This window comes from Pyrgilauda ruficollis, unplaced genomic scaffold (assembly GCF_017590135.1).
Source record: "Pyrgilauda ruficollis isolate IOZ18807 unplaced genomic scaffold, ASM1759013v1 scaffold50, whole genome shotgun sequence".
Classification (NCBI taxonomy): domain Eukaryota; kingdom Metazoa; phylum Chordata; class Aves; order Passeriformes; family Passeridae; genus Pyrgilauda; species Pyrgilauda ruficollis.
The window spans coordinates 7301829-7319766 of NW_024526600.1; the positions used below are offsets into that span (position 1 = coordinate 7301829).

Below are 17938 nucleotides of genomic sequence, written 5' to 3' on the forward strand. Positions count from 1 at the left end.
GCTGAGGTCATCATTATACTCCTCAAAAAACCCTTACCCTCCTTCATAACCAGATTTTATGGCCAGATATCAGCCCCAGAATTCTTCTTGTGTCTTTGAAGTGGAAGCCTTACTTTCTTTGCTCAGCTTTCAATTACGTTTCACTCCTGCATTCTAGCAGTGAGGGGCCCATGGCACACTGAGACCAGTTATTCCTTTTTGCTCAGCCATCTGGTGGCAGCTTGGGGCAAAAGGATGAGGACCCTGCATGCTGCCATTCATAAAGTTCACAAAATTCTCAGTGGGATTGTGAAATGGAGGTGTTCAGCATCTGGTAAAGGCTGATCAAAGAAAATATTGCAGAAAGATAGGAAACTTTTTTTTATTTTTTTGGTAGTTTTTAGGATACATTTGAAAGACCTGCAAGATATTCCTGTCTTGTCCTCTCCTGGAAAGTAACTGTGGTAATGCTCTAAATGCTCACAAAGTTCTCAGGGCTAGCCTAGCCCCTAGAGGAAGGTGCAGAGGTGGCTCACAGAGTAGCTTTAGCTCTGGTGGAGCACAGCACAGTAAATATCACCCCTGCTGTACAGCAAATGGTAGGAAAGGCAGGTAGGAGCCTTGGCCTTGCTTCCCAAGGTGCTACAGGCTACACAGACACAGTGATGGACAGGACTGGCTAGGAGGTATCACTGAGCCACAGCTGCAGCCACTTCCAGCTGGGGCTTCTGCCAATAATTAAAATTTACTACAATGAGACAAGGAGCAGCTTCCTTGCCAGATAAGACGCCAAATGAGTAAATAAATCACACAAATCCCTCCTGAAACAGAGAGCTGGAAGGCCTCCAGTGAGAATGATTTGTGAAGAAGAGTAAACAGAGAGATGCAAAGAAGGATGCTTTGCTGGGCTGAAGAGGGGTCAGAGTAGCAAGAAGAGTTTTGTTTATCCAGGGCTCACATCTTGGGATGTGTTGCTGCTTGAGCCAGGGGCCCAGCGTGGTGCTGAGCTCCAGTCGGAACAAGCATCATGAGATTTCCTTCTAGGGATGTGGAGCATGGGCCAAGGCCAGTGTGAGCCCACCTACTTCCTGGGCAATCTGTGTTCAGCCTGTGTTTGTGCTTTTGTGGGGCTCAGGGAGAACAGGCAGGCTCAGCTCGTGGGTAGCAGCATCCCCTGCTTTGTGCTGCCTGATTCCTCATGCTGTGATTCAGGTGTTTTCCCACCTTCTTGTCTTTCAGTTTGCTCTTCTGGGGGAGTTTGTGTTTTGAACATTCCCTGCTTACTTGCCCCTCCCTTCCCAGTGCAAACAATGTTCCCCTTTCAGTATGATCCCGATGCCACTGATGTACTTGCATGGGTACAGATAAACAAATCAGTTCAGGTTATGTTGGCAGGAGGGTGCAAGCTGGGATTCATCTAAATGTCAGAGACAGAGAAGTGACTTTGAATGAAACTACAAATTACAGAGCTTTTTCCATTCAGTAGCAAGGGTCCAATCTGAATTAAAAAAATACTCTTGAGCTTTTTTAGTTGATTAAAGAGGAGTTCCTTATGAGCTGCCCATCTAATCTTACATGGGTCCAATCCTAATTTTAAAAATACTCTTGATCTTTTTTAGTTGATTTAAAGAGGAGTTCCTTATGAGCTGCCCATCTAATCTTATCTGCACTTAAAAAATGCGAGAGCCAAAATAACTGAGATGCATTTGTGGTGCATTTTCCAGAGCATAAGTTCATGTCCTCTGCAGATAAACAGGAAGTGTACCTTAGATTGTGCCCTTTGTGACTACTCAGTGACCTTTTGCCTCCACCTGGCCTCTGTGGCTGAGTAAAAGATGGGTCAGGGAGAAGGGATTGGCTCTTGCCGATGGAAATCGTCACCCCAAATTGGAGCTGTACTGTCATCACTTCTCCATTGCTTGGTCTGAGACGTGCAGGACATCTCCAGTCCATCAAACCCCAGCTCTGCAGGGGAACCTTTTTGGGGAGGAGACATCACCTCAGTGCAGGAGTAGGAGACATTCACCCTCTCCAACCCCTGGGGAGCCCTGAAAGGAGCCGCATTCCCTGATGCAGCTCACAGTGTCATTCCCAAAATGCAGCTGTCTGTGTCAGAATCAGGTACTTGTGAGCTTGAGAACAGCTCCTTTCAGCCAAGCCCATTGCAAATGAGTTCAGTTAGGCAGAAAAGCAGCACCTCGATCAGATTAGGGCTGTGTTTTGCCCTGCAAGCTGGCAGAGTTAGCTGGGTTTGGTATAAGCTTTCCTGTGCAGACAAGGGCTGTGGCTGGCTGGCTCCTCGAATCCTGCAGCTATCTCACTGAAAAACGAGAAGGGTCAGTCCTGGGAGGGCTTTGTGCAGAATGCTTTGCCTTGGGAGAGCTGAGCCAGGCAGGGAAGCGAGGGTCTGCAAGAGGCTCTGTTCCCTCCTGAAATCCAGCCTTGGTCAGGATTGATGCTTTAATCCCAGTGAAACCACAGCCCTGCTTCCCAGTTGCTGGCCTCCAGGCAGAGTGTGATAATGTGGTTTATTTTGACTTAAGGAGTTTCCTCCCCACAGATGCATCCCCCATCCCTTCCTTAGCTGAGCAGGTCCTGCAGGTGTAGAGCTGGGCCTCTGCCATGCAGCAAAGAGAGCCTGCTTACACCTTGTGGCTGCTGATATTTGAGGCAGAGCTGCTGGGGATGGCTGACACGGTATTTATGGGTGTTTTGTGGGTGCTTAATGGCAGCTCCTTACCAGTGATGTGCTCCCTGTGGTGGCTCACAGGTCTGGACTGGGCTTGGCTGCACCTCAGGTGGGTGGCAACAAACTGCAGGGTGAAATGCCAGTGCCACAGACCAGCCCAGCCTCTACAGCAGGCATGCAGAAATATGATTTTTCTGTCTTATCAGAACAGGAGGACACACAGGGGTGTAATTTCCTCAGGCTCTGGCTGGAGCAGTTAAAGGGAAGCCCTCTCCTCTGTGCTTCAGGCTGCCCCTGCCACCCCTCCATCCCTTTCCACTAGAGCAGGGCAGGCACGTGGTGGGCCATGCTGAAATGATCCGGGTTAAAAATAGCCGTGTAAAGAGTTAAGGGGTGTATTTTAAGCCCAGATCATTTCAGTGATCCAGTTTACAGCACAGCCCCACAAACTCACACAGGTGCAGGGGAGGGGGGAAGGGGGAAAGGAAAGGTCAGGGGAGAAGGAGTTGTTGGAAACATAAGCTGTCTGAAACCCTGAGCTTATGAAACTGTGCCCCAAAAACACTGGCACCCTCTTGTTTTCCTCTAGCATACTGACAACTCCCTTCTCATGGTGCAGCACTGGGTGCTGAATATCACCCCTTCTGGATCTGTCATCAAGACACTCGCCCTGAGCCTTGGATGCCTTATTGGATCTGCCTCTGAGACATTGTATTTAAAATTATTTTTGCCTTATTTGCAGTTGCTGAGGTAGATTGTGTGTGCAGCAATGAAAAGATCCCTATGAGAGTCACAGAGGAGCTTTGCAGAGCTTGTGTGAGCACAGGATCTGGCATGATGGGTTGGTGTGAGAGCAGGCTGCAGGGAATCATTCCTGTGAAGCTTTTTTGAAAAGAGGACATTTTCAAAACATGAGATCAGGGACTGGCCTCAAAACCATGTCTGGATGCAGCTGCATGAGAACTGGGCTGATAGTTGCACAGGACCAGCACCAAAAATTGTGTGACCATCACTGGTTTCATAGCTGCTGAATACTCCAGCCTTGCAAGGTGCTGAGGAGGCTCCTCAGATAAAAGGTGACCCATCTGGCCAAAATGTCCTACCTGCAAAAGCAGATGAGTCAGAGAATTTGTAGGGGAGGGAAGGAGATTAGGGAAATATAGATCTCTGCTGTTACTCCGCTGGTATTTAGCCAGAACTCTGCACTGTATGGCAGCCAGTAGAGCTTTCCTCTTTTCAGCAGTCAAGCCAGGTACATGATGGGACATTTCTGTGGGGATCTAATGGAGCAGGGCATTTCTGTGGGGATCCAGGGGACCCAGGCAGCCTGTGAGAGGAGCAGGATCTGTGCCAAAAAGCAGCGGCCTCCTTTCACACAATCTGCAGAGTCAGGGGTTGGTGGGCAGTTCTGCCCTCACAACAGAGGCAAGGACTCTGATGCATAAGGAAGGAGAGGTTTTGGGGGGCTCAAACTGACACATTTGTACTTCAGACACAGATAAAGGCAGAACTTTCTTCCCCAGTGCTGCTAACAGGGACAAGGCTCAGTTTTAAAAATAGATGAAGAAACATGGTTTTGAAAACTGTTTTCAAATTTACTCAATTTTATAAACTTATTTGGAAGAGAAAAGTGAAACAAATCCCTTACAGAGAACTTGGTAGTTGCAACTTCCTTTTTTTGCAGACAGTGCCATGCTTACATTGATGGTACAATTAAATTCCTATTTACCGCTCTATCTGGCATTTTTTAGAACATACAATGCTTAGACATTTATTTTTATGGCACAGTAAAAGATCCCAGAGTATCAGTCACCAAATTACTGATGGACTAAGACTTTAACCTTAGCTCAGTGGTTTTAGGCCATGCAGGCTGACCCTGCTTTTCTTCTGAAAAGAATCAGCAGTTGGCTGCAAAAAGCACAAAAATCATGTCTTGAGTTATTTCACCATTCTAGAAAAAAAAAAAAAGAAAAGAGAGAAAAAAGTGAGAGTTAATGAACAGAGCTACTTCTCATAACCATTTAAAAAAGTAGTGGTGGGTTATTTCACCAAGGTGGGCAGCATGACCAGGGATGGGAAAGATTGCATAATTAATATTGTGGGGCAGGAAGGAGCCAGAACGGGGCTCTGGGGTGAGAGAAGCAGATGTCTTAGCCTTAGGTGTGGAAGAGGCTGAGGGCTAGTACCCGCTCTGGGTTGAAAGTGATAAAATCAGGCTTCCCACCTTCCTCACAGTGGTGGGAAGGAGGAGAGGGAGACTGCCAGTCCAGCTCCTGGAAGTCAGAGGAATGATGTTCTCCTTGCAGTGCAAGGAAGGGAACTTTTTTCACCCAAATACAACACCTTCCCTTGACCAGAAGATACAGAGCCTGGCACATCACCTGGGGCAGAAAAAAAAGTCGTGTAAAAAAATCTGGATACAGCACAGCAGTGTAACTGCCAGAAGGGATCTGAGTGAGGATCCTTTCCTGTTCTTTATTTTCCGTAATGGGAGAGTCTGCAGCTGGCAGTTTCTGGAGGACACAGCCCCGTGGGCTACTGGTGCTAATCTTAGAATGGCATGTTCAGTGCTTCCTGCGCCCGGCCCCGCGCCCCGCGCCCGCAGGAGCCGCCGGCACAAGACACCCATGGAACCGTGCTGGCCTCCCAGCCCTGATCAAAGAAAGGCAGCTGTGTTTTCAGACTGAAGGGAAAAGAAAAGGAAAGAAAGGAAAAATTCACCCCGAAAACAAGAGGTCACAGAGGCCAAGAGGAAGTTCAGTGTCTTTTCTGGGAAAAAGCAAAGGGCTGTGAAAGAAGCTCTTGGTGAAAAATGGATTATGAGGGAGGCAGCCTTTCTGCCACAGGCAGAACACTTGCAGCTGCTCAGTTTCAACTGAGTCCTTACTTCAGGTGTCCATTCTGCCATGCCCAAGTATCCTGGGAGCTGGTATGATGAGCCAAGCCTCCCAGTCCATCCTGTATTCTCCAGGTTCATTCTTTGCTCCTTCTTCTTTCCAGCCTCCTCTCCCTTCACAGCAGGGAGACACAGCCTGCATCTTGGAACTGATGTCCTTCCCCACTTAGCCCAGCCATCATTTTTCATGTGCAGCAGGTTGCCCTGCTGATCTGCTTACCTCACTCTTTCTTCCATTCCATTATCTGCCACTTTCCCTGCCTGTAATTACTCCAGTGAAAGGTGAAAAGATGAGGGGAAGGTGCGTGAAGGTCACTGGGATGAGACAGCTTGATATGACTTCCTTGGATTCAGGAAAGCTATTCCAAAGTGTATGGGAAATTTAACAGGGAGTGGCAGACACCTACAGGGGCTTGTGGGCCTGGGAAAAAGACGATAACATTTATTGGGAGTATTTATTTGCAGCTCTCTGAGAAAGGGAAAGGCTTTTCTCCATGATGCAAACAAAAACTGAGAAACAGAAAGGGCACTGAGGGCTGAGAAGTGTGGTGCTGGTCATGGGCTCATGGTGGTGGTACAGGGAGCTGTGAGCTGTGAGGTTTGTAGCCTGCTTTCTTGTTCTGAGCACTCCACCTCTAACAGAATCAGGATTGTTATTCCTGGTTGGAATAACAATTGTTGGTTAGTTATTCTCAGTTCCTCTGGTTTGGTTTCCCCGGCATCAGATACTAGAGATGAAGAACAAAGGTTTCCTTTAACAGCTTTGATTTCAAGGCTTTCTATTCACACTGCTCAGTAGACACATAGCAAAGAAAACAAGGTGAGTGTGGGATGACACCAGGGCAGCGTGGTGTGGGAAGAGCTGCATCATCCAGACTCCAGCACAAGCCTTCTGCTTCTCAGCCTGCTGTCGACCCAGGGGAGGGAAAGCTTCTCTCAGCTATGGCATTTCCTCCTTCCCCCCCACCCGCCTCAGTATTTCACTGAGAAAAAAGCAGAACAGCAATGGACACATCTCCAAGCAGATGTTGGCTTGCTGTGAGGACTGGGAATGGCTTCTCACAGCAGAACCACTGGAAAAGCAAGGCTGATGGTGACCAGGGCAGTAACAAGGGTATGTCACTGAGGATATGTATGGGAATGTACATTACTGCCTGCTCCATCTGCTCACTGCAAGGATAAAAGGAGCAGGCACTTGGCCTGAGACACCTGGTTTGCTTCCATTGAAAAGTACTGAGTGTAGGCTCTTCAGCTGGAGCTGAAAGGCTCTGCATGAATTACTGATTTTCTGGGATATTTGAAAATGCTGCTAAATCCTGTCTTCCAAAACCTCTTGCTCTCAGTCTGGCTGATTGATGCCAGATGTGAGAAACTCTGCTTCAAGTCCTTGCTTACTCTTGAACTTTGTAACACATACACAGGCTTGCTTTTCCCAACCTTCACTCACAACTTCTTGTTCCTGGTTTGTCAGAACAGGCCAGCAGAGACCAACTCAGAGGTGGACAAGTCAGCATCACCCTCAGTGGCTCAGCTAGCAGGGAAGTTCAAAGAGCAAGCAGCCAATATCCCTGGAAAAGAGGTAAGGTGCTCCGCAGCCACCAGTATGGAAATCAAATGGGAAGTGAATCACTTGTCTCTTCCTGCTGGAACAGATCAGTGATCTGAGCATGAATCCACCTTGATTTTGGATCTGCACAAAGGATTCATCTCCTCATGCAGTGCAAGCTGTGGCTGTATCTTCCATGCATTGCTGATTGGGGGATGAGTGTTTCGCTAGAGCCATGTCTGGGGAGAGACACTGATCACGACATTGCAGAGCTTGGTAAGGGGCACAGATTTACCCAACAGCAGCAGACAGCAGTGCAAGCATGTCCTATTTGGGCTGCCTTTTGTGGGCAGACAGCAGCAGTGAATAATGAGATAGCCAACACTGATGGGAAAAGAGACAAACAACAGATGATGCAGTGTAGCAGCCAGTGGCATCAGCACCTCGTTCACAAAAGGAAGTTTCCTCCAGGTTATTACTCTGTGTAGGTCTGAGAGAAAGCTGCCTCTTTGCTCACCTTCACTGCCTCTTCCCAATGATATTTCAGTCTCTGTGCCTATCTCTATCATGCTGAACTCTATTTTAATGACATCCTACTATGCCAAGCATTGCCTCACACGCTGACTTCCTCCAGCTAAGCAAAACACTAGAACACCTCTCAGGAAGAAAGGAAAGTCAGGGTTATTTTATGAAAGGAGGACATTTTCAGAGAGCCTCCTATATCATTATGCCTTTTTCTTTCAGAAGCATAAATGTTTGCTGGTGGCCCTTTTCAGGCACCTTTTGAAACTGAGCTGCTCCCTTCTGCCACTCAGCTCCGGATCCCAGCCTGGCCTAAGGGTATCCTCCCTGTCACCCCTCCTGTCTTTGGCTGGATGCCGTGGTGACCTCTGCCCTGCAGGGCTGGCATGCCATCATCCATCAGAGGTTAGCACTCCCAGGATGGGAATAGCCAGTCTTTTCCCAAGCACTTTTTTTTCCCTCCAGTCGCCAGCACGCTGCTCCGTCCATCCCATTACAGTAATTTCTTCTTTTGAAGGTATGGGATTTAATTGCACTAAGTCCCTCACCCTTCAGAAGGCAGAAAGTTCCCAGACCCCTCCTGTGTTATCTACAGACCTCTGCTGCTCCCAAGCCAGGGCAGCGTGGAGGGGCCTCACAGTGCAGAGAAACTCATTTTCTCCAGAGACAGAGGAGGACAAAGTTTCCTGTCTTTTCTCTCCAAGCCATCTGTCACTTCCCCACCAGCTTTCTCAAGCTGGCTTCAGATTAATGACCCAAGGGACTGGTCTTTAACCCTTGCTTGGCCCATGCCAGCAGAGGGGAATCCTGTCAACCAGGGAACCTCTGGCACATCCACTGTGGCACAGCGCAGCATTTCATGGTTGCAGAATGGTGAGGTTTCCACAAGACACGTTATTACTTCCTGACATGACACAAGAATGAGTGCAGGGCTGCCCTGAGCTGCTCAGAGATGCAGCAGTGCCATGGCTGGGTGCAGCACCTCCAGAATTCAAGTGACATCAGGTCCAAAGGTCCTCCAAGACAGCCAACTGTAGAGAGGGCAAAGATGCCATAATCCAACTTTTCACATGTCAGCCTGTGAGAAGGTAACAAAATTATGCAAATACTTTATTGTGGATACTATCCAGGATTCCAGATATTAGCCAGTTATTTTGGATTATTTTTTTTAACACCTGAAAAGTGTGTTAATAGCTTGGTAGGAGACTACATAAAAACCTGGCATAAAAATAGAGACAGCTTGGCTGCAAGATCAGAGCAATAGTTATGTGCTATGCATCCCTTCCTTCCTAGGGAGCTCTCTCTTAGTTCTGAGAGTCCAAGGACATTCAGAAGGAATCAGTGTCCCTGCCATTAAGTTACCTTGTTCCTTCTCCTCTGGAGAATTTGTTTCTCCAGAGGAGAATTTAAAGTCAAATTTAAGGTTGCAGCTGGGGCCTTGTCCCTGTGCACTGCTTTATGTCATTCAAGATAAATGAATGGGGCTGAAATTCTGAAAAAGTCAGAATTCTCCTTTTTGCCCCAAAAATATATCAGACATAAAGTAGGAAATCTTGAACCAGTTAGGCAGCTGAGACTCATTGAAAGGAAATCCTGGTAATGACAGGAAAGAGAACAGTAAAAGCCTCTCCAGTGTGAAGGGGTTTCCAGGAGGATGCTTTGCAGGCAAAATTTCTGGGAAGGCTGTTCCACACTCCACAGCTTAGAAGAGTGCCTGTTGCACAAAGGAAAAGATACAAACTACTCTTCCAACGCTAGGACCGGGCTCTCGATGCCACAAGCTCAGCCATGTGCTGATACCATCTTTTGCTGCCTTTGGATGACTCATCTGGGCAGGCTGAGCCCTGCCTCATGGGCAGGTCACTCACACAGCATGCCCTTCGGTGCTTGAATTTCACTTCCTTTTTAAGAAACCTGATTTCCCTGCTGCTGAGTTGGTTGTTTTCTTCTCTTAGGTACCACCACATAAGCCAACTCGGAGGAAACCACCCTGCTCCCTTCCCTTGTATTCCCACAAAACTGAGACAAGTGACAGTGATGAGCAAGTGAGTATCAATTGAACAGGGGGACAAGGTCTTTCCTCTCTGCAGCCTGTTCTCTCCAGAGACACGAGTTTGGAGGTGGCAGAGAGGTCAGGCTGTGCAGTCAAAGCCATCAATCAGGCAGCAGCAAGCCTGCCCCTGCTCTCACACATGGGCTGACCCAGAGCCAGCTCCATGCTGTTCCCTGCTCCTGCAGCATGGATGCACAGCCCATTTCCACTGCTTTTGTTTTCACCCTTGGCACACTGATGGATCCATCCAGTTACCACTGTTGAGGAACCGCTGGTATTTATTAGATTTGAACAGGGAGCACCCATGCTGTGTGTTGAGCCTAATGGGGAACTTCTGTTCATGAGATTTTTCCATCTTTAGAAAAAGGGAATAATTAATCCAGAGTGAAGAGAGGGCTTGTTGGCAATACCCACTGAATATTTATTTAGGACCCTTGAATGAGCAGCTCCCAGTAAGCTGGCTGCTTAAAAATGAAATTTTACACTCAGGCCCTCTTTGTCACTTTTGTCCTTTGGTATTTCAGGGTATGAGGTTTACCCACCAAATTTCACATTCTCACCTGCCCTTAACAAGTAGGTAGTTCTTTGTCCTCCTTATCTGTGAGCTACAGGCTCTTGCTGCCTCCATGCCAAAGGAACATTAAGTTTTAAAATGTTAGATTCCTTCATTTTCTGAAAAAAGCAATATGCCCCTTCTCAAAGCAATGCTCTCTCTTTCTCAAACTGCTTCCAGCCTTTTCATAGCTCTACCTTTCCTGCCATTTAGGCCCTTCCTGCTTATACTAATTGGATATCCTTTAACTTGGTTACTCAAGTGGTGGCAGAAAGTCTTTCCCGTTACAGAAAGTTCACAATATTTGCCAACATTAAGGCTTTAAGAGGTAGAATTTTAATCTGCCTGGTCCTGAAATAATACCAGGAGAAACTGTGCCACAGGCTCAATACCTTAGTGAAGGTGATGTAGGAGGAGAGCCATCACACATCACCTAACTCAGACACTTCAGACAGCAAGCAGCCCTTTTTGCCCAGAGCAGGGGTACATGTATCTAGCCCTAGGATGGCTAGATAACAAAAGGAGAACTGGTCAGGAATGAAGAAAAAGAAACTTTTGTGTTGGAACACTATATGAAGCTCTATATGCTGCTGCCCTACAAGCAGTTTCTGCTTATCTCTTTCAAGTTTTCTGCCTTTATTGTATTTCCTCTTTTTCACTTACTACATTGTGACATTCTCCTGTTTCATTTCATTTTGCAGAAGCGGTCGCCAAATGCTTGCCCCATTCCCAAGGTCAAGGTGAAAAGTTCACCCATGATTGAAAAGCTGCAGGTAGGTCCTGGCAGAACCCACATGGCTTCCCCAGCAAATTAAAACTGATTGGCATTGTCACAGCTACTTCCCTTGCAGAGCAGCCAGAGGGGAAGGGGATGCAGGAGCCAGGGGTGGCAGCCAGGTAAACAGGGCCTCACTGGGGAGGAACCAGCCCCACAAAGAGGAAGGCAGAGCAGGTCTGGTAATGGTAATGGGCACCTGAAGCAGCCCAGGGAACCCCAGGTGTGTCCATAGGGATGTCAGTGCACGGATCAGGATCATTTGGATCTGTGGAGTACATGGCTGGGAATGGGCACGGGCACGGCAGCAGCGCTGCTTGAGCAGGGGCAGAGCCTCAGTTTAAGGGCAGCTCTCCAGAGAAAGTGGGGGAAGCCCTGGCTGAGACTTCCTCCAGCTCTTTCCTCACAGCAGTGCCACTCACTTGTGTCCCCTGCTCTCCACTGGGGAGCTGGCCTCGAGCACAGGCAGTGACAATCCTGGCAGTGTGCTCCAGGCTCTGGCTGTCCCGTGTGTGTGCCTGGAAGCTCTGCACTGCACTTCCCTCATCTGGATTGCCGCAGCTACGCACAACCCACCCAGCACTTCCTGCCCTTTTTATGCCTCTGTGGTGCCTGATCGGCGCTGCTGAGGGCAGCTCAGCACTCGATGGCCTGAAGACAGAGTGCCCTGCCCCTGCCAGCCGCCTGTCCTGGCAGCACGTGTCACTCCAGAGCCTCCTGGCCACCCTGACACAACCTGAGCCTATTCATAGCACTGTCCCTCCTGAGGCACCCAAGGACATTTGCCTAGGGGAGCTTCCCAGTGAGAGGCCAGCAAGAAGTGTTTTGCCGCAGTTAATCGCAGGCTCGCTGCTTTCCATGGTCTTCTCACAGCTGCACGGGTCATTCTGCAAGATCAGGCTGGAAAATGCAAGCTCCAGTCGGGCACAAGCGGGAGGGTTTAAATCTTGAACCATTGCTGGCTGCTTGTTCAGATTTTCTGCCAGCTCAGCCACTGCAGACTGTGGTGTATTGGCTGGGTCACTGGAAAATCCCAAAAGGCCTCGGGATGACAAAAGAACATGTTCTGAGTTCCAGCTGCCGGGGAAAGACAAATGTCCAGTCATAACTTCTCTGCCCAGACTTGTTTGTTGACAGTGTCACCAGGAGGAACCCACAGCCAGGAGGTCTGTGGCTTGTGACAGCTGAGATGTGGCAGGGCAGGGGTTCCCCTGTGTGGCTGTGCTGTGTAGCACACGCTGCTGTCCCGCATGCCCCTGATGGGCGTTTTTCATTGCAGGCCAATCTGGCTTTTGCTCCAGCTGCTCTGCTGCCGGGAGTGTCTCCCAAAAGCCCTGGGATGAAAGTCCTGGTTTCTCCGTTCAGCACGCCTCCTTCAACGCCCACCAGCCCAGGGAGTCAGTCCCAGCCCAGCGAGACGCCGGTCAGCTTTGATCAGCCCCCAGAAAGCACTCAGCTGCAGTTCTACAACAAGGTAGGGTGTGTGTGCTAGGATTTCTCCATTCCACAAGGCTTGCTTATTGCTTGGGGATGGAGAGGAAGAGGAGGCTGAGCCCTCAGTCCTGCTGTAAGAGTGTGCATTTGTGGCCAAGAGGGAAGATTTGTGCACCAGGTTCCAAACAGCCTGTCCGTGTAGCTGTGTGGAGTGTCCTCTCTGCATTCCCGGCCCAGTGTGTGGAGGAAGGGATGGAGGGACGGGACCCGGCCACCTCAGCTCGGCAGAACGGGGTGGCTGGTGCCAGGGGTGCTGTGAGCAGTGGTGCCACACGCCAGCAAATGTCTGAGGTGGCTGAGGCTCAGTTTGGGGAGCCACACAGAGCACGGCAGTTTCTCAGGTGTCACCAGAGCGCTCAGCACTTAAGTGAGGAGCTACAACCTGCATTCACCATCACCAGCTGGAGTACAGACTCCTTCCTCAACCTGCCAAGAGCAGAACAGGCTGGTACACCCAGGGGCATTTTCCTCTGTTGTGCTTTCCTGCTTTCCATGGCCGCTCTCTTGACTGCTTCAATGTCTGCTTCTCCTGCCCCCCAGGTGCGGACGCGGGGATCGATAAAGCGCCGGCCTCCCTCCCGCAGGTTCCGAAGATCTCTGTCCGAGTACGGAGACGGGGAAGATCTAGGGGTCAGCTTGTCCTCTCCAGAAAATGGTGCCAGGGAAGATGAGGTCTTTGGGCCCAACGGCAAGACAGAGGAGGTGGAAACAGGGAGCAAAGAGCAAAAGAAACGGGCAGGGTCTGATGAGAAGCCAGTGTCAAGGACGGGATCCAGCAGATCGGAGGATGAAGAAAAAGGGAGCAAAGAGCAGAAGAAACAGGCAGAGTCTGATGAGAAGCCCCCGTCAAGGAGAGGATCCATTAGATCAGAAGATGGGGAAAAAGGGGAAAAACAGGCAGAGGAAATTACTCCCTGCAAGAATAACACAGGGAATACAAAGGAGGAGGAAGTGTGTCATGATGGCCCAGGAGAACAGAACTCTCCTCAGCCTCCCTCTGGAAACAATGAGATGTGTGACAGTCCCCAGGGAGAAGAGCAGCAAAGCACTGCCTGTGAACAAGGAAAGGGAGACAAGGAGAAGGAGGAAGCTGAAGCTGAAGCAAAGGAGAGCAGTGAGAGCACAGACACACAGAGAACATCAGACACTGAAGAAACAGCACTGGCACCTGAACCACTGCAGGATGCAGTGGGATTAGGGACTGCCAGTGAGCCCTCAGTCACGCAGGACCAGGGCACAGCGTAGCTGTGACACACAGGTAAGATGGGCCAGCGTGATGGTGGCTCCTGAGGCACCTGAGGGTTTTGCTGTTAGCAAAAAAGGCAACTGTGACAGAACACAACAACGATTTTGCTGCTCCCCATATGTCAAAAGCCTCAGATCTCAGGCCTGCAGAGACTGTGAGGCAGGGTACTCAAAACAACCAGCCCTCCTGGGTGGTGTTACAGAGAGGATGGAAAAGAGGCAAAGCTGATTGTGCATTCAGTATAATGGAGAGGCTCTGCTCACTGGGCACCCTCCTGAATTGCTGTTTTGAAAGCAATCTGAAAGTTCTTGCAGTAAAACACACATTTCCCCAGCAGTAACCATGTATACACTATATCAGTATGACTCCTTACATAGAAATATTTATATGTGTGCACATGTATGTATACATGTGTACATATATATATATATATATATTCCCTATGTGTTTAGCTTCTTAGCTTTGCCAGCAAACCCAGGGCACACCAGTGTCATGATCAGCTCTGAAAGCATGAAAGCCTGGGCCTTTGCCACTGAAATAAAAGAGGATTTCCACTGGCTGAAGCAGGCCTTGCTCCATGCACCTTCTTGTGTGTTCTGTAACCACTGATGACATAGCCACAGATGCCTGAGGATGTGTCTTGTCCCACCTCAACCACCTCCTCTTCAAATGCTTCCTTGGTTTGGCAGGGAGCAGCTGAAGGAAGGATTCCCGTGTTCTGGCTGCAGCTCACCTTTGCCTCCTAGCACAGAAACCACCAAAATACCCCCAGGACTTCCCAGCACTGTCTTTGCTTAGACCCATGATTATTTTTCATTATTTCCTTACTTATTTTCCCCTCTCAAAAGGACACACCCACTCAGGGCAGAGGAGACTTAACATGTGGATAGGAGCCATCTAACGCAATCGAGGTGGAAGCCACAGGAAAACCTTCAGTGGCAGGAGTGGAGCAGAATGCAGAAATCTCTGAGGTCCAGACTCAGCACAGAGCTGAGTGGCCGCTCGCTGGCTCTCTGCTTTGCACCATCATATTTTGGGACAGCTGGAACAGGAGACTGTTTGCAATCTCTTCAGGGTTTCAAAACTCAGGTGTTGGCTGGTGTTCCTTGGTGATATTTGGGGACTGAGAGACCTGATACTTGATGTCCTGGAGCCAACAGCCACCACCACTCATGGTCCTTCTGCTTCTTCATCCTGCTCCAAAATGTGTTTTTCTTTTCCCCTGCATTGGTCTTAGATGAAGTTCATCAGTTACATACGTACATACATACATACATACATGTATGGTGCCTTTTTGGTAGCTTCTTTTAAAGGACTTCAGGTTCTAAAACTTCAGTAAATAATGTTTTCACAATAGGAAACAGTTATGTTTTCTCCATTTGTGCTGTATGGCAATGTGAACCTTGAACACGGGGAAAACTCCTAGAACATTGATCATATAAATATATAAACATAAAATATAAAAATAAAATGCCTTTGAAGTGGGGCTGATCTGTGAAACAGCCACCTGTGGTAGGCTGATAGGTCCTGTGTGCTTCAGCTTTGGGGTGCTTTTAGTGTGGTGGAAAATGACAACAGCAGATTGTATGCCAAGAAAAGATGGGCTGAGTAGGTCAATAGGGCAGGTTCTCTTATCTGGCTCTGGGCTCCAGTCCAGATTTAGAAGGGCTGCTTGTCCATCAGTCTTTCTCACTTCCAAACCCTACCCAGCCTGTTTTGAAACTTCTGGTGTGTGGCCACCAAGAGCCACTCATTACAGAAAGCATCCCAGCTTCCTGGAAACAGCCAATTAATTTTGTGCAGGTCGAAGAAGAAGTCTTAGCTGGCTGAATTTCCAGTGGCATTGCCTGGCTGAATTGGCAAAGCTCAGGCAGCCAGTCCCTCCAAAGTACTTATGCCCTGTACTAGATGTGCATTCACTCTTGGGCTAGTGAAAGCCATGGGCTAGCAGTCACTACGATTTAAATCTGGAGGATATTTGGGGGAAGGTGGGTGTCAGACCCTCACTTGACCAGTTTCCTGACAGCAGTGCCTGAAGCTGTGTTGGCCACACGGAACAAAATGTCCATGCTGTGACGTGGACTGAGGTCACACTTGCTGGGAGCCAGCAGCGCCTGCCCTCCTGAATCATCACGGGCTTGTTGGCAGACACGACCTCCGCACCCTTTTGAGCCATGCTGCGGGGCATTGTTGCCTTTGAATCCATTTTAATCTGCTTGCTGTAGTTTGTATTCCAGGGCAGCTGCAGTCGCTGGCTGCCCCCTGTTTCTTCTCTCAGCAGTGTCCCATCTGGATGTGAGTGGCTGTGCCTTACTGTACATACAGATATATGTGTGCCTGTGTATGTGTGTCCCGAGCACGGGAATGGAAATCCGAGGGAGAAACAGAACAAATAAATGGTGGAATAAAACCAAAGCAAAACAAAAATCTCTGTGTTTTGTTTCCTCCTGGAGAAATAAAGAAGCCTGAGGAAGAATGGACAGAACTGGCGGCAGCAGGCAGAAAAAGGGGTGAGATTTCCACTGGCATTAGGACTTCAAAATTTAAATTTAATAAGAGAGAGCAACTACCGAGGAACAGGGAGGAACAGGACTTTTTGAAAAAAGTCTGGGATGCAGAAGCGTGGAAACACGAGGATGTCAGGAAGCATTCGCGGGACAGAACACATCAGGGACAAGCGGGATTCAAACCAGGAGGGTGCTGTGGGCTCAGAACCCCCAGGCGATGCCTGTGGCTCCCGTGGGCGCTTGTCCTGCCCGTGGATCGGCCCCGGGCGGGTCCGGGCGCACCCGGGACACGCGGGGACCCGGTGCGACCCCTCCGCACCGCCAGGGGGCGCACCGCACGGCGCGGCCCGGGACGAACCAAACCCGCTGGGGGCGGGGGGGGAGGTAGGTGGCGTTGGATTGTCCCATTCCTCCGCCTCCCCGTCCCTTGGGAACGAGCTCGCCCGGCTTCCAGCGCCCCCGCGCGCGTGGAGCGGGAGTGGGAATGGGAGTGGAACTGAGGATGGGAAGGCTGGGTTGTTCCTGCGCCCCTCGGATGAGCGCGGGAGCGGGGTCTGCGCGGGGGAAAGCAGCGGAGCGCCGCGCGGGCCGCTCCCCCCGCCCCGCGGACACGCGGAGCCGTCGCTAACGAGCGGAGCCGTAGGGTCTGGAGAAGGGCGATGCCAGGGATTACCCTGGGAAAGGAGACGGAGGGGGCGAGCCGGGAGAAATGGCCGCAGCCCCCGGAGCTCGGGAGAGCAGCGATGCGATCCGGAGCGCTGGGCAAAGCCGCTGGCGGCGTCGGCAAGGACAGACCCACACGGGTACTGACGCAGGAGGCCTGGGCGGGAGGAGGCGGGACGGCACTGAAGTGCTGAGCTGGGAAAGCACCAACAGAGCGGCTCGTTGGTCTAGGGGTATGATTCTCGCTTCGGGTGCGAGAGGTCCCGGGTTCAAATCCCGGACGAGCCCGCCGGGAAGGGGATGCGCAAGCCCCCTTCCTACGTTTTGCTGCCGCGGGGCTCTCCTGCGCTTTTGCGCCTCAGGCCCGCCCACAGCGGGACCGGGGGCGCGGGGCCGCCGCTCGAGCCGGTACGGTGTGCCGAGGCCGAGCCGCTCGAAGGACGAGGAGCGGCCCCGCAGCCCTGTCTCGGTGAGGAGGAAGGCGGGGGTCTGCCTGGAAAAATGGGAGTAGCGACGCCCGGTGCCAGACGAAGAGGAGCGGCCGGTCTTTGGGCCGGTGAGTTCTTAAAGCTTTTCTGTGCTAAAAAGGAACCAGTGGGTCTCGTTGTCCGTCCCCTCCGTGATTCTTCGCTGTGTGTAGGAGCCGCCGCTAATGCCGAGAAAGAAGAAAATGGAAAAAGCAAAAGTTGGGCTCGTCCGGGATTTGAACCCGGGACCTCTCGCACCCTAAGCGAGAATCATACCCCTAGACCAACGAGCCGCCATGAAGAGTTATTTCTCTCTCCTACAGAGGAACGCTGCGGTGGCGCCGCCCGGGACAGCTCCGGCCCGTCCCGGTTCCCGCGGTGCTCCCGGTTCCTGAGGGGGCACCAGCGCTTCCCTGTGGCTGCCGGCGCTCCCCGGGCTCCTGACGGCACCGTGGCAGCCCTGTCTCCCTGTGGGCGCGAAAGCTGCTCGTACGCGGCGAGCCATCGACCGGGGCAGCCAGGCCGCAAACCCCAGAGCGGTGAGGAGA

At 50.5% G+C, this 17938-nt stretch overlaps 1 protein-coding gene and 2 non-coding genes across 5 annotated transcripts in view; 2 read left to right on the forward strand and 1 right to left on the reverse strand.

Annotated features, from left to right (window-relative positions):
• RCSD1 (RCSD domain containing 1) overlaps positions 1-16174 on the forward strand; it is a 30591-nt gene extending 14417 nt beyond the window's left edge. The window contains exons 2-7 of one of the 3 annotated variants that reach the window (XM_041480304.1): positions 7036-7143; positions 9588-9677; positions 10940-11011; positions 12293-12487; positions 13048-13765; positions 14602-16174. In XM_041480304.1, the coding sequence (XP_041336238.1) occupies positions 7036-7143; positions 9588-9677; positions 10940-11011; positions 12293-12487; positions 13048-13752 (1170 nt within the window). In that variant the 3' untranslated portion in view covers positions 13753-13765; positions 14602-16174. Of the gene's footprint in view, positions 1-7035; positions 7144-9587; positions 9678-10939; positions 11012-12292; positions 12488-13047 lie in introns of all 3 variants that reach the window. The other 2 variants (XM_041480303.1, XM_041480306.1) reach the window with 2 other exon arrangements.
• Positions 16175-17139: 965 nt separating this feature from the next.
• Positions 17140-17211, forward strand: TRNAP-CGG. Its single transcript has one exon. It is a non-coding gene; the product is annotated as a tRNA-Pro (tRNA).
• A 400-nt stretch (positions 17212-17611) lies between these two features.
• TRNAP-AGG lies at positions 17612-17683 on the reverse strand. Its single transcript has one exon. It is a non-coding gene; the product is annotated as a tRNA-Pro (tRNA).
• Positions 17684-17938: the final 255 nt, after the last annotated feature.